Consider the following 12,713-nt stretch of genomic DNA (forward strand, 5'->3'; position numbering starts at 1 on the left):
TGGAAGATATAAGAATATTAATTTACAAACAAATGGTTTATATAAATATATATCAAACACATTATGATGTGTGATGTAAAATGAAATCTATCGCAACTAGATAAGGATAAATATGGATTTCAGAGAACATGCTAGAATATATAATAGATAGCCCATACCGGTGAAGTGGTGAACATGTTCGTCAGAGAGAAGGGAAGGATGTTTGGATCTTCAGCAAATGGCTAGGAAAAAACAGTTGCAAAATAATTACTTTGAGGCAACTTGTTAGCTAGAATGAACCGGCCAATTAATAATTGACGGTCCAATGAATGTGACTTGCCGGGTGTACTTTAGTCTTTTGCAATCTCTTTTTTCCACCATGAATTTTGTCTTGATATGTATTTTGTAACGGGGAATACAACGACACGCTCCGACCTTCCGACCATTAGCATATTCTTTGTAGCAATACAACGCAAACCCCAATAATTGAGCCAAGAATACTATGAAAAATCATCGTTGCACAAACAAGATTGCCGCTGAGTTAGTCGTAATGATTGTGTCATCATTAATTGCTAAAAGAAAATTAGAGGCCTAGAAGCTCTTCACACCCAACAATGACGTACAACCTAGCTTAACGTAGACTGAATCTTGATGCAGTGAGTCGACGCCGGTTCACTGCATGCACCGATGTCATTGCAGCCATCTTTGGTAGCAGAAATACCAAGCAGCTGAACCTCTAGTACTACCTCTAAGGCTAATTATATATAAGATAGGATTCATTGTTGGAAGTTGGAATGGAACAAATAAAAATCTCCAAGGATCAAATTAAAGTATCAGCAAGCATGATGAGTCCCCTGGAGGTGGCATACCAACTACTCATCATGCTCGTCGTCCCACTCCTGCTGCTGCACTCGGCATCCCGATCAGCAAGCCACCGCCGTCCCAGCAACGAGGATGGCAGCACCGCGCAGAAGCTCCCGCCTTCCCCTCCGGCGCTTCCCATCATCGGCCACCTGCACCTGGTCGGCGCCCTCCCGCACGTCTCCCTCCGTGACCTCGCCGCCAAGCACGCCGGCGGCGGCCTCATGCTCCTCCGCCTCGGTACCGTCCCCAACCTCGTCGTGTCGTCCCCGCGCGCGTCGCAGGCGATCATGCGCACCTACGACCACATCTTCGCCTCGCGCCCGACGACCGCCCTCACCAACACTCTCCTGTACAGCTCATCTGACATCGCCTTGGCTCCCTACAGCGAACACTGGCGTCGGGCCAGGAAGCTCGTCACCGCACACCTCTTCACCGTCAAGAAGGTGCACTCCTACCGCCATGGCCGCAAAGAAGAGGTATGGTGATTCCAGCTTGCTTAAGCTAGCTAATTCAGCATTCACATGTCCTTTTGTAAGGTATGTGTGTGTGTGTGTATATATATATGGGTCTTGTCACATCCTATAGCTAGACCAAACTAATTGCTGGATAAATTTTTAGTTATAACTATTGTGCACGTACGGTTATTGACCTCATTGACTAATATGTTAATTCGGTTCAATAATTTCTGATTGATGTACAGTCAATAATTTCTTGGCTACTCCCTCCGTCTTGAAATGTAAGTCATTTTGGTTTATCCTAAGTCAAAATAGTCTAAGTTTGATCAAATTTATAGAAAAGAATACTAACATCTAATACATCAAATAAGTAAATTAAGAAAGTATATTTCATAATGAATCTAATTATTATCATTTGACATTCAAAATGTTATTACTTTTTTCTATAAATTTAGTCAAACTTGGAACACTTTGACTCAGGACAAACCAAAATGACTTATATTTCAGAACAGAGGGAGTAGATAGTTTAAACTCTTTTAGGACATCTTGTCCACTGCTGTATTTCCTTTTTAATAATATATCTATCCAGTAGAGGAATCACCCCTCCTATTAATTTCTTTGAGAAAAAAACTATGATCCATATATATGCAGGTGCGTCTGGTGATGGACAAGATCCGGGAGGCGGCAGCTGCAAGCACAGCCGTGGACATCGGCGAGATGATGAACACATTCGCCAACGACATCATCAGTCGCGCCGTGTCAGGCAAGTTCTTCAGGTTGGAAGGCAGGAACAAGCTCTTCCGGGAGCTCATTAATACCAACTCCGTTCTGCTTGGAGGATTCAACCTTGAAGACTACTTCCCCATCCTAGCGCGTTCGCTAGGCTTCCTCACCAGATGGTTCCTGCGCAACAGGGTCCATGAGGCACACGAAAGGTGGGATGAGTTGCTTGAGAAGATAATAAGCGACCATGACAGAAGAAAATCTATGCATGGTGATCATGATCAAGAGAGTGACTTCACCGATGTGTTGCTCTCCGTTCAGCAAGAGTATGGTATCACCAGAGATCATATCAAGGCCATCTTGATGGTGAGTGATCGACTAGCCCACAGTAATCTTACTATTACTAATTGGAGGACGCTTTTGATGCCTCACGTGAAGCCACCAGAATCCTAGGTGTACCCTCTAAAAAATAGAGAAATCCGAAAAAGTCTTGCAAAAATCATATCTTTTCTAATAAATTACCCACATCTATCACTTTAAAAGATCTAAAGTAACCCTATAATCATAATAGTCATTAGATCAGTTATCATTTCTAATAAATTATCCACCTCTACCATTACAAAAATAGACTAAAGTAACCTCCTAAATATGTATCTAAATTCCCACCTCTGTCATTATAAAAAATATAAAATAACTCTTTAATCTTTGTGTAAATTACCCACTTATAAAATACCACATAAATTTGCATATAAATTATCCAATTATATCATTATTAAAAGTTAAGTAATCTCTAAATCTGAATCTAAATCATATAATAATAAAAAGTATTAAATTGCACCAATATAAAATTCTAAATTACTATTTCAATTAGTATTAATATATTGTTTATGTTTAACTAAAAATACTATCCATGATATGTATCACCATGTATTCATATATGATGGAAGAAGTAAGAATACACATTCACAAATAGTTTAATTAAATATATATCAAACACATATGGGTCGGAGGTGTGATGCAAAATGAAACCTATTGCAACTAGGTAATGATAAATATGTATTTTTTAGTATGTGTTAAAATATTTATTTGATGAAAGAGGACGTGAGATAGATAATTATAATTATTAACTACAAACTTTATTTTTATATTAATTCTAATTAACTCGTGCGGGAGCATGAGTTTCTAGTCTATATAACCTTAGCTTTGAGAATATAATATAATATAATACTCAAGCGATCATCTTCTAGTTCTAATTTATTATATATACATTGTGATGAATAACATATATAATACACACAGGATATGTTTGGCGCGGGCACAGACACATCATCTTCAGTCCTGGAGTTCGCCATGGTCGAGCTCATGCGTAACCCTTGGGTCATGACCAAGCTACAAGGTGATGTCAGGAGGCACGTACCAGAGGGTCATGAAACGGTCGAGGAAGAGAACCTAGCTAGCATGGTCTATCTGAGAGCCGTAGTGAAGGAGACACTAAGGCTGCACCCACCTGCCCCGCTCCTCCTCCCTCACATCTCCATGGCGGACTGTGTAGTTGACGGCTACACAATCCCCTCCGGCATTCGAGTCATCGTTAACACATGGGCTATTAGCAGGGATCCAGAGTCATGGGAGGAGCCGGAGGAGTTCATGCCGGAGAGGTTCATGGACGGTGGAAGTGCTGCGGCCATGGACTTTAAAGGGAACGACTTTCAGTTTGTGCCATTTGGGGCTGGAAGGAGGATCTGTCCTGGCCTCAACTTTGGTTTCGCCACTGTTGAGATCATGCTGGCAAACCTCATGTATTGTTTTGACTGGCAGTTGCCAAATGGCATGGAGGCCAAGGATATTGATTTGACAGAGGTGTTTGGAGTGACAGTCCGTCCAAAGGAGAAGCTCATACTATTTCCAAAACCACGTGGTGGCCACTCCATGCAAATTACTGAGGCTGATCCCTGAGTGATTGATCTGTCTATCACCCCATCGATCGATTACCCATACATATCCTGTATAGCAGCTATAATATATACAATAATGCTGCCTTAACTAGCTATTGTAGGTACAAACACAATTCATGCATCCCCGTTCACCTTATTCATCTGGACAGGTTATATAGGTGGATTGAAGCTTGAACTCAGTAGTGTATATATGCATGGTAGAAAGAATAATTCGATCTGGATTATATTAGCGGAAATATGTTGTGAGGAGTTATCGTTGTGATTCCGAGTTGGCTATCCAATTGTCCCAGCCGCACGCTATCTGTCAGTGGTTTACCATCAAGCCCACCGAATGATACCCTGAGATGGTAGATTTGTAGAAAGGTTGTCGCCGATATCAGGAACTCAAAATGCAAGCAACACAAGATTTAGATAGATTCGGGGCTGTGAGTTACATAATACTCTACGTCCTATTTGGTGGTTTGTATTACCTAAATTGTAGATTGTTGGTTATCTGCCTTGGAGGGGGGTGGCCCTGCCCGCCCTTATATACTCTTGGGGACAGGGGTTACAAGGAAATATAGAATAATACGAGCTTAGGAGTCCTACGCAGACACTATCTTGGTAATTTCCTTCTGCATTGACTAGTCCTATTCGAACTCGAGTGCACCAAAACAGTTCTAAGGTATAGGACATGCCCCCTCTTTATTCTAGTACGATCCATGCCAGGTTGGTGGCGAATTCAAGATAATTATTGTTAGGGGGCTTTTCTTCCAGCTCTAAACAACACTTCAACCTCTCCTTGCAGTGCATCCATGGGGTTGATGCAAAAATCTATCAGCCGGATCTCTGCACAGCCACATGCAAGGATTTAGGAGATCTGCTTTGGTCCATAGCACAGAAACCACTTGACGTTGTGTAGGTGCTTGGTGTGCCAGTCAATTTGACCTGCAATTGACAAGGGATCATAATTGTTAAATACCGAAACGTATGGGCTGGTGTTCCGAATCTTTCCATAGAGCTACATATAAACAGGCAATCGATCAAGGAGTAGCCGATCTAACCGTCCAAGTAGTGTTAATTACATAACAAAGCTTGAAAACAACACCTAGATCTAGATCCAATCGGCTGTAATGATGAAATCACGGTAAGTAGCTGATAGAAACGATAGATCTAAACTGGATAACTAGTGATAAAAGCTAAAACAAGCTAGACTAAACAGGTTAATCTAACAAGAAAAAGCAATTATCGATAACTAGTGAATAAATTAAACATAGGCAAAAGCGATGGGCTGCAAACCTACAATCTAAGATATTCGATAACTTGAGCAAAACAGATAGAGGAAGAAGTGATGTGCCGTCAACCTTGGACCTATCTATGTTGCTCGACTCGGAACTTACCAACTGTTGGTGTAAGATACCCTTTGGGGCGAAGAAGTATCACAACAGCCCGGTTAGATGAGGGCGAAGCCTCGATAGAGAAGTGACAACCATAGTAACAGCACAAAAATCAACGCACTGGCGTAACTGCCTTGTATTCAATGTCCCATCACACAGTTACAGGGGGGTATTTATAGCCCAACGGCTCACCTACTCATTGGCCTAAAACCCCTAACTGCCCCTTAACGGCCAGCATCTAGGAATATTCCAGGGGTAATCTGGTAATGTTACAAAACCGTCAACATGTAGTGGAATACAGCTGGACTCAACATCCCGTACAGTCTCCTGACAGTGGGTCCGCTTCGCTTTGCGCCTCTTCGTCGCCAGGGCCTTCATCGGCTCACTCTTCGACTCCCTTCCGATGTACGTCCGCAGGATCGCTTCGCTGCGCATCTCCTCGCCGGGACACCTAGCCTCTTCACCGGCCTTCGGCGGGACTCGCCTACCCTTCGCCCTTGGGTCTTCGGATTAGCCCCCTTCAGCTTCGATGCTTGTTTTTGCCACGCTGCACAGCTTCATCTCACAAGTAGTCGAGTACCTTCAGCGACAAGCGAAGGTGGCGTCCCCAACAGTAGCCCCTCGTGGCCACGACCGTTCCTTGGAGCGGGTGTGGCCCAGACTTGCGCGCGCGAAACGGCGTGCTCCAAGAGGCACCCTTCGAATGTTCGCCTGCGACCATTCGGAGTTCCTGCAATTCAAAATAACTCCGAGGGGCATTGTGTGAACTGAAAGTAATTTTAATATTTGATTTTCATTTTTATTTTTTTAATTTTGTGTTTGGATCGAGGAGTCGCCATTTTGTGTAAAGACGCTGATGCCCTTCTGTGTGACCGTTTGGGGCATACACTCCGCTGATTTGTGACCGTTGGAGGCGAGGGCAGCACCGTCTTTTCGCATGCTCGAGCGCGTTCGCCGACGCGTGACCCCGGCTATAAAATGGGCCGGGGGGCGATCACTTCCGTGCGAGCTCTTCTGCCCTTGCGTTTGCCCTGCGTCTTTTGCTCTCTTGGTTTTTCCTCGTCGCCTACTTCACCTTCCCAGTCTTCGGTCTTTCGTCGCGACGGCTTCGACCTCCGACATGGCTCCTCGCTCGAGTGCGAAGCCTCCGCCGACCCGAGCGCTTTGTGAGAGCCACATGACTCGCGAAGTCCTAGAAGGGATGATCCTTCAGGGGGTGGTTGCTCGTGACCAGGTACGGGCTCCGCCCCCTGGTCAGCGCAAGGCATGTCCCGAACCCGACGAAGTGGTGGTATTTCGTGACTTTTTCAATGCGGGTCTTCGCTTCCCGTTGGATCCGGTGGTCGTGGACATCTTCCATCATTTCACGGTCTACGTGCATCAGATGATGCCTACGTCTTTCGTCAGGCTCAACCTGTTTATGTTGCTCGCGAAGACTGGCAGGGTTGCACCTACGGCCGAAGCCTTCGCGCGGGTCTTCTGCATCCATTACCAGCCGAAGAGCATCACAGTACACAAGAAGGACGACAGCAGCGGTGAAGCGGAGCCTCAGTATGGGTGCTACACCTTCGCCTTCAGGCCGAAGGCTCCGAGCCCCATTCCGGCGTACCGGAACAAATGGCCCGCAGATTGGGCCAATTATTGGTTTTGTCACAAGATCCGTGTGGACCCGGAGACGAACACCAGCCCCTTGTGGGTTGAGAGGATTCCCCTGCTCGGGAAAATGCGAGTGGTTGCTGCGCCGGAGACCGCGAAGGCTAATGCCTTTGTGGCTTTGCTTCGGGAAGTCGCGAAGAACTTCAGCACCCGAGATCTCATCGAGGAGTTCTTGGCATGCCAGTGCTTCCCGGTCTAGGAGGGATGGGCCGTGACCTCCTGGGCACCTGAAGAGAGGTGGATCGAAGGCATCCCGATGCCTGATTTTACGGCGTCCTTTAGCATCGGTCGTGACGGTGCGCTTCTCCCCCCTTTTTTTAACTGTTCTCTTTGATTTTGTTTGCAGATGTCGACCCAAAGGTCATCGAGACCACTGCTGACGAAGCTGTTGGTCCCGTGGCCAACGTGGAGTACAAGCAGCTGGTGGAGAAGCTCGAGGGCACTCGGAAAAATTGAGTGTTTAGCTTCTTTGAGATTGTTCCGCCCCGCCACGAAGCCGAAGCGCTCCTGGCAGAGGCCGAAGAGAAGAAATAGCAGAAGGCTACTGGTGGCGGGGGTGCCACCATTGTTCTTGAGAAGAAGAAGTGGCGAGGAAGCACCGCTGGCACGAGGGCGGCGAAGCAGTCGCGGCTGCTGGAGTCCCTGCTGGGCGCGGCTCCGCTCCAGTCCAATGGCGACTCCGAGGACGACGTGGAGGAAGAGGAACATCGCGAAGAGTCACCCCTCGTCCAGCTCCGGCCGCTGCGTCTCCAATCACCGCGAGGTGCGCTCCTACTCTGGAGTACAGCGTGATGGCCGCGGAGAGCGACGAGGACGAGGGGCGCACTGCCTCTCCCGAGCATGCTGAGTCATGGCCGCCCGCGACGACTCCATCGGCAGCCCCGACAAGCGCAGCCGCTATATCGAATGGCCAGGATGAAGGCGAGTCATCCTCGACGTCCGGCGAAGATAGTGGCACGGTGGCGAAGACCGGCCTAAGGGTGCCGATTCGGAGAAGGCGGCCGCCGCGGCCTCAAGCGCAAGCTCTGGCTCTTCGAGCAAAAGCAGTGGCTACCTCGTCGGCAGGTCTGACCCTGCTGCGGTGGCCGAAGCCCTGGGGGCCTCTGGGGCTAAGCTCATTGGGGTCAAGTCGTTGGCAGCCTCTGCTTCGAGAACCGCGACAGAGAACGCGAGTTCTTGGCCGAAGCCGGGGCGTCCTTCTGCTTCCCCATAATGGAGGAAAGGCTGATGAACACCAGGGCAGCCAACGCCTTGCAGTGCGTAGAGGACCTCGCTTTGAAGTCCTTCATGGCTGCTTGCTGCACTCGGAGGCAGATGAAGGTGGAGGTTGGGGCATCCTCGCGCGTCACGGAGCTTGAAGAGAGGGTCTCCGCCTTGCAAAGGGAGAAGAATGAGCACGAAGCGTCGCTGGCTTCGGTGCGAATAAGGGCGGAGGCCTATATAAAGTAGCTGGAGGAGGCGCACGGTCGGGCCCAGGCTGCGGAAGAGGCTGCCAAGGATGCCGAAGACCGCCGTCAAAGCGCCGAATAGCTTGTCGGGATATTCTGGCAAGCCGTTGCTAACGGGGCCCTTCCTCTTTAGGGCGAAATTCACAGGCTTCTGAATGCTTCGGCATCAATGCTCCACCGCTGGCGGGCGAGGATGTGAACTCCGTGGAGCTCATCGAGTTCTTCCGATGGCTTCGGTGCTACGTGGCCATGGTCGACTGCGGCAGCTAGTTCTTCGGTGAACTGAATGCCAGCATCGTGGTGCGCTCGCTGATGGCTGCGGTGTGCTCTTTGCTCGAAGCCCCGGCTGGTGGCGAAGTTGTTGTCTCGAAGACGAAGGCGACATTTTACCAAGAGAAGGTGCGAGAGCTGGTCGCGCACGAAGGCGAGCGCATGAAGAGTCAGGTAAGTCCGTTGTTCGTTAGCTACTGCCTTCGGCTCCTCCCAATCAATACTGACATCAATTATGTTTAGCTACAAGAGAAGGTTGAGGCTTGGGCCGCCGAAGAGCTGAACCTCAGGCGAAGCCCTCCAACTGATGATATCAAAGATGCCGATGATGGCGCAGGCGGTGGGGCTGACGCCGGTGCTGGCGAAGACGTTGGAGAGGTGTGAGCCTTGTTTTGGGAATTGCAATGTAATTTTGAGAAGTGTAAACATAACTTTTTAATTAACACCTTCGGTGTATGTGCAGGACCCTGCGTCGGCACCTGCGCGGATCACCGAAGGTATTTTGCCTTTGCGGATGAAACACGGGAATTTTGTTATCTCTGGCGCTATGTGGCACAAATTTAATGCGAATCGGCCTTGGATGACCTTCGCGGAATTTTGGATGTTTAAGGAGCGTGCTTATGATTGCCGCAACGCGCAGTTAAAGCGTTTTTTGAAAGGTTCACGCGCGACGCAGACAAACATCATGAGGTCCTTCGGGACCACACTATTTGTCGCAAAATAAAATGCATGTTAGACACGGATGTTCCGTACTTGCCGCCCGCTGGGCTCCTTGAGCCAAAGCCAGAGCCCGTGGAGGAACTCCATGGCGATTATTGCTTCATGTATAGAGAAGAAGATGACTTCACGCAAGGCAACTGATCGAAGCCGTCGTTCGTTGCAGGGCCGAGATTTGAAGCCTATCTCCGAAGACTGGCCGAAGACATCTTAGATACTGCGGTCCGCAGAGTCATTGACGAGGTGGACCGCGTTGTGTTTGAAGAGGAAGAGTCAATTGTGATGTCGGAATAAATGGGCGAAGGCCCTATGTAATTTTAATGTTCTATGTGATTGTGTAAAAACCAATGTGAAAATTTTGGCGAAGCCCCAGAGTTTAGTTGAAATGTGATGATAGTGATTGCGAAGCGCCACCATTGTTAATGAAAAGTTTGTCCCTTCGAGGACGCATTGTATTTTGTTTGCGAAGTGCCACCCCCCCCCCCTCTTGCGTTCTTGGAGGGCGACACTTTTGTGTTAAGAGTATGGGTCTTCGACTGTGCGAAGCCCCCCTTTGTAATTTTAATGTTTGTATTCAAGATTTGCCTGACAAACTGGCCGAAGCCTCTGATTAATTGCGAAGTACCACCCTCTCTCTATTTTTTGGGGTGACCTAAAACTGCAAGTGCGCAACGTATTTATTCGCGAAGCGCCACCCCCCCTCTTGCGTTCTTGGAGGAGTGGGTCATGCCAAAATCGTCGTTAAAAACTGTAAAGTGCCTTCCGAACTTTGTTCCGAAGGGCTTTTGATAGGGGGACCTTTGGCTCTTTTGCTTAGGTGGGCCCTAGCCTTCGGCTTTCGCACGATAGGACTTTCCATGCCCTCGGCGCTTCCGCGCGGAAGGACTTTTCTGTAGAGGCGGCCTTCGGCTCTTTAACACGCTTAGGCGGGCCCTGGCCTTCGGCTTTCGCACGATAGGACTTTCCATGCCTTCGGCGCTCTGCGCGGAAGGTCTTTTCGACTGGGAAAAATTAAGAACTAAGACCAAAGGGTGATACGGGCTCTTCAGCTTCGCAAGCCCTGGTCTCATTTCTCCAAGTGGCATTCACTTGCTAATGCACCGATGACTCCCCCTTCGCTTTGATGAAGGGTGATAGATGCTTCGGTGCCTTCTCAGATACATGCTGTTCTTTTTTGGGGACCTTGTTTATATTTCACAAGGGGTTACACATGGTTGCCGCCTCATTAAAAACCTCACACCTTCGACAACCACAACGATTGTACGAAGGCTGCCCCTGTGAGGAAAATAGTACGGGCCCATGAATACATTGTTCCGACTAGTTGCGAAGGGAGAGATTACAATTTATTACAAAAATGAGTGAATCTAAACATAGTAGCGCTGAAGCATGTCCTTGTTCCAGGAGTATGGGTCTTCGACTCCTTTGAGTGTGCGAAGCCTGCACGCCTCGGGTCTTGCCATCGAAGTGACCAGGAATGGTCCTTCCCATTTGTTGTGCATTTTTCCTTGTAATTTGCTCTTCGGGATGCGGCGAAGAACGAGATCGCCCTCTTTGACTTCCCAAGGTCTCATCTTCTTGTTGCGCCACCTTCGGGTTTCCTCCTAGTACTTGCCAAGGTTGATGGCGGCTTGTGTTTTAATGGCATCGATTGTGTCTATTGTTGGCTTGATGTCTTCGTCAGGATCTTCTGTTCTGTAGGACCCGTGACGAAGTTCTTCTGGTGTCATTGCCTCTTCGCCATACAGGAACTTGAAGGGAGTGAATGTTGTTGCCCTTGACTCTGTTGTATTGTGTGACCAGATTACCTTCGGTAGCTCATCAACCAATTTGCCCTTCGGCTGCTCGGTGATGTTTTTCTTGATCCCAGAGAAGATGATACCATTTGCTCTTTCAACGGCTCCATTTGACTGCGGATGGTACACTGAGGCGAAGCACAACTTGGTGCCCAATTGATGATAGAACTCCCTGAACGTGGTACAATCAAACTGCTTGCCATTGTCCACTGTAACTTCTTTGGGTACGCCGATGCGGCACACTATGTTTTGCTAGAAAAATTTCTGCAAAGTTGCGGCTATGATATCTCAAAGTGCCTTGGCTTCGATCCACTTTGAAAAGTATTCCACCGTGACTGCTGCATACTTGAAGTTGCCTGGAGCTGTTGGCAGGGGGCCCATGATGTCGATGTCCCATCGCACGAGGGGCCAGACTGGTCATATCAGGTGGACTTTTTCTGGCGGGAACTTGCTGTAGTGAGCATGCTTTTGACAGTTAGGGCACGTGCGCACAATTTCATAGGCATCCGCCACTGCCGAAGGCCAATAGAACCCTTCGCGAAAGGCTTTTCCCACCAGAGCCCTCGTTCCAATGTGTGAAGAGCACATGCCTGTGTGTATTTCTTGTAGAAGCTGTTTGTTTTCGACTTGCGAGATGCACTTCAACAAAGGTGCGCAGACATCCCCTCGATACAATGTGTCGTTGATGATTGAGTAGCTTCGTGCGTGAAGGGACATTTGTTTTTCTTCCTTTTCATCCTCCAGGATGATGTGTCCCCGAAGGTAGGCCATTATTGTGGATCTCCAATCTTCGCTATAGATGGCATTGACAAATTTTGCTAGCTCTTTGGCGCAATTTACTGAGCCGCTCTTGAGTGTTTCAAAAAACACATTCGGAGGCAATGGATCATTTTCAGCTGCAACCTTCGCCAAAACATCTGCCTGTTTGTTTTGTAGTCTGGGGAAGCTTCGCACGCTGAAACCCAAAAAATACTTCTCCATGCTTCAGACCGCTGCCAAATACTTCGCTAGCTCAGGTTTTAGTGCTCTGTAAGTTTTGCCAATGCGGTTGGTGATGAGCTCGGAGTCGGACTTGATAGATAGCCTCCTCGCTCCAAGTGCTCGTGCCTTGCGAAGGCCTAGAAGCAAGCCTTCGTATTCAGCGACATTGTTCGTGCATCTTGGGAAGTCCAGCCTTGCTGCATACTTGAGTTGTGTCCCCGAAGGTGCTGTGAGGACTGCCGAAGCGCCTGAGCCATTCTTGCAGTAGGCTCCATCACACTCTAGCTGCCAGATTGCTTCGATGACCGGAGGGCTCTACGAAGGTGCTGATGGTGTCTAGTCAGCCATGAAGTCTGCCAGGACCTAAGACTTGATTACGCTTTGCGGGACAAAATCGATAGTGTGTGATGCTAACTGTGTTGCCCATTTCCCAATTCTTTTGGAGGCCTCTCTGTTCTCAAACATATCTCGAAGGGGGAAAGATGTTGGGACCTTG

General features: G+C 48.2%; 1 protein-coding gene across 1 annotated transcript; it reads left to right on the top strand.

The window, feature by feature from the left end:
* Positions 1-806: 806 nt before the first annotated feature.
* LOC120680252 (indole-2-monooxygenase-like) lies at positions 807-4,225 on the top strand. Its single transcript, XM_039961863.1, has 3 exons — positions 807-1,319; positions 1,950-2,387; positions 3,321-4,225. The coding sequence occupies exons 1-3, from the start codon at positions 822-824 to the stop codon at positions 3,975-3,977; spliced, it is 1,593 nt and encodes a 530-aa protein (XP_039817797.1). The 5' UTR covers positions 807-821; the 3' UTR covers positions 3,978-4,225.
* The last annotated feature ends 8,488 nt before the right edge of the window (positions 4,226-12,713 follow it).

The sequence above is a fragment of the Panicum virgatum genome, chromosome 6N, assembly GCF_016808335.1.
Source record: "Panicum virgatum strain AP13 chromosome 6N, P.virgatum_v5, whole genome shotgun sequence".
In the NCBI taxonomy this organism is placed as follows: Eukaryota; Viridiplantae; Streptophyta; class Magnoliopsida; order Poales; family Poaceae; genus Panicum; species Panicum virgatum.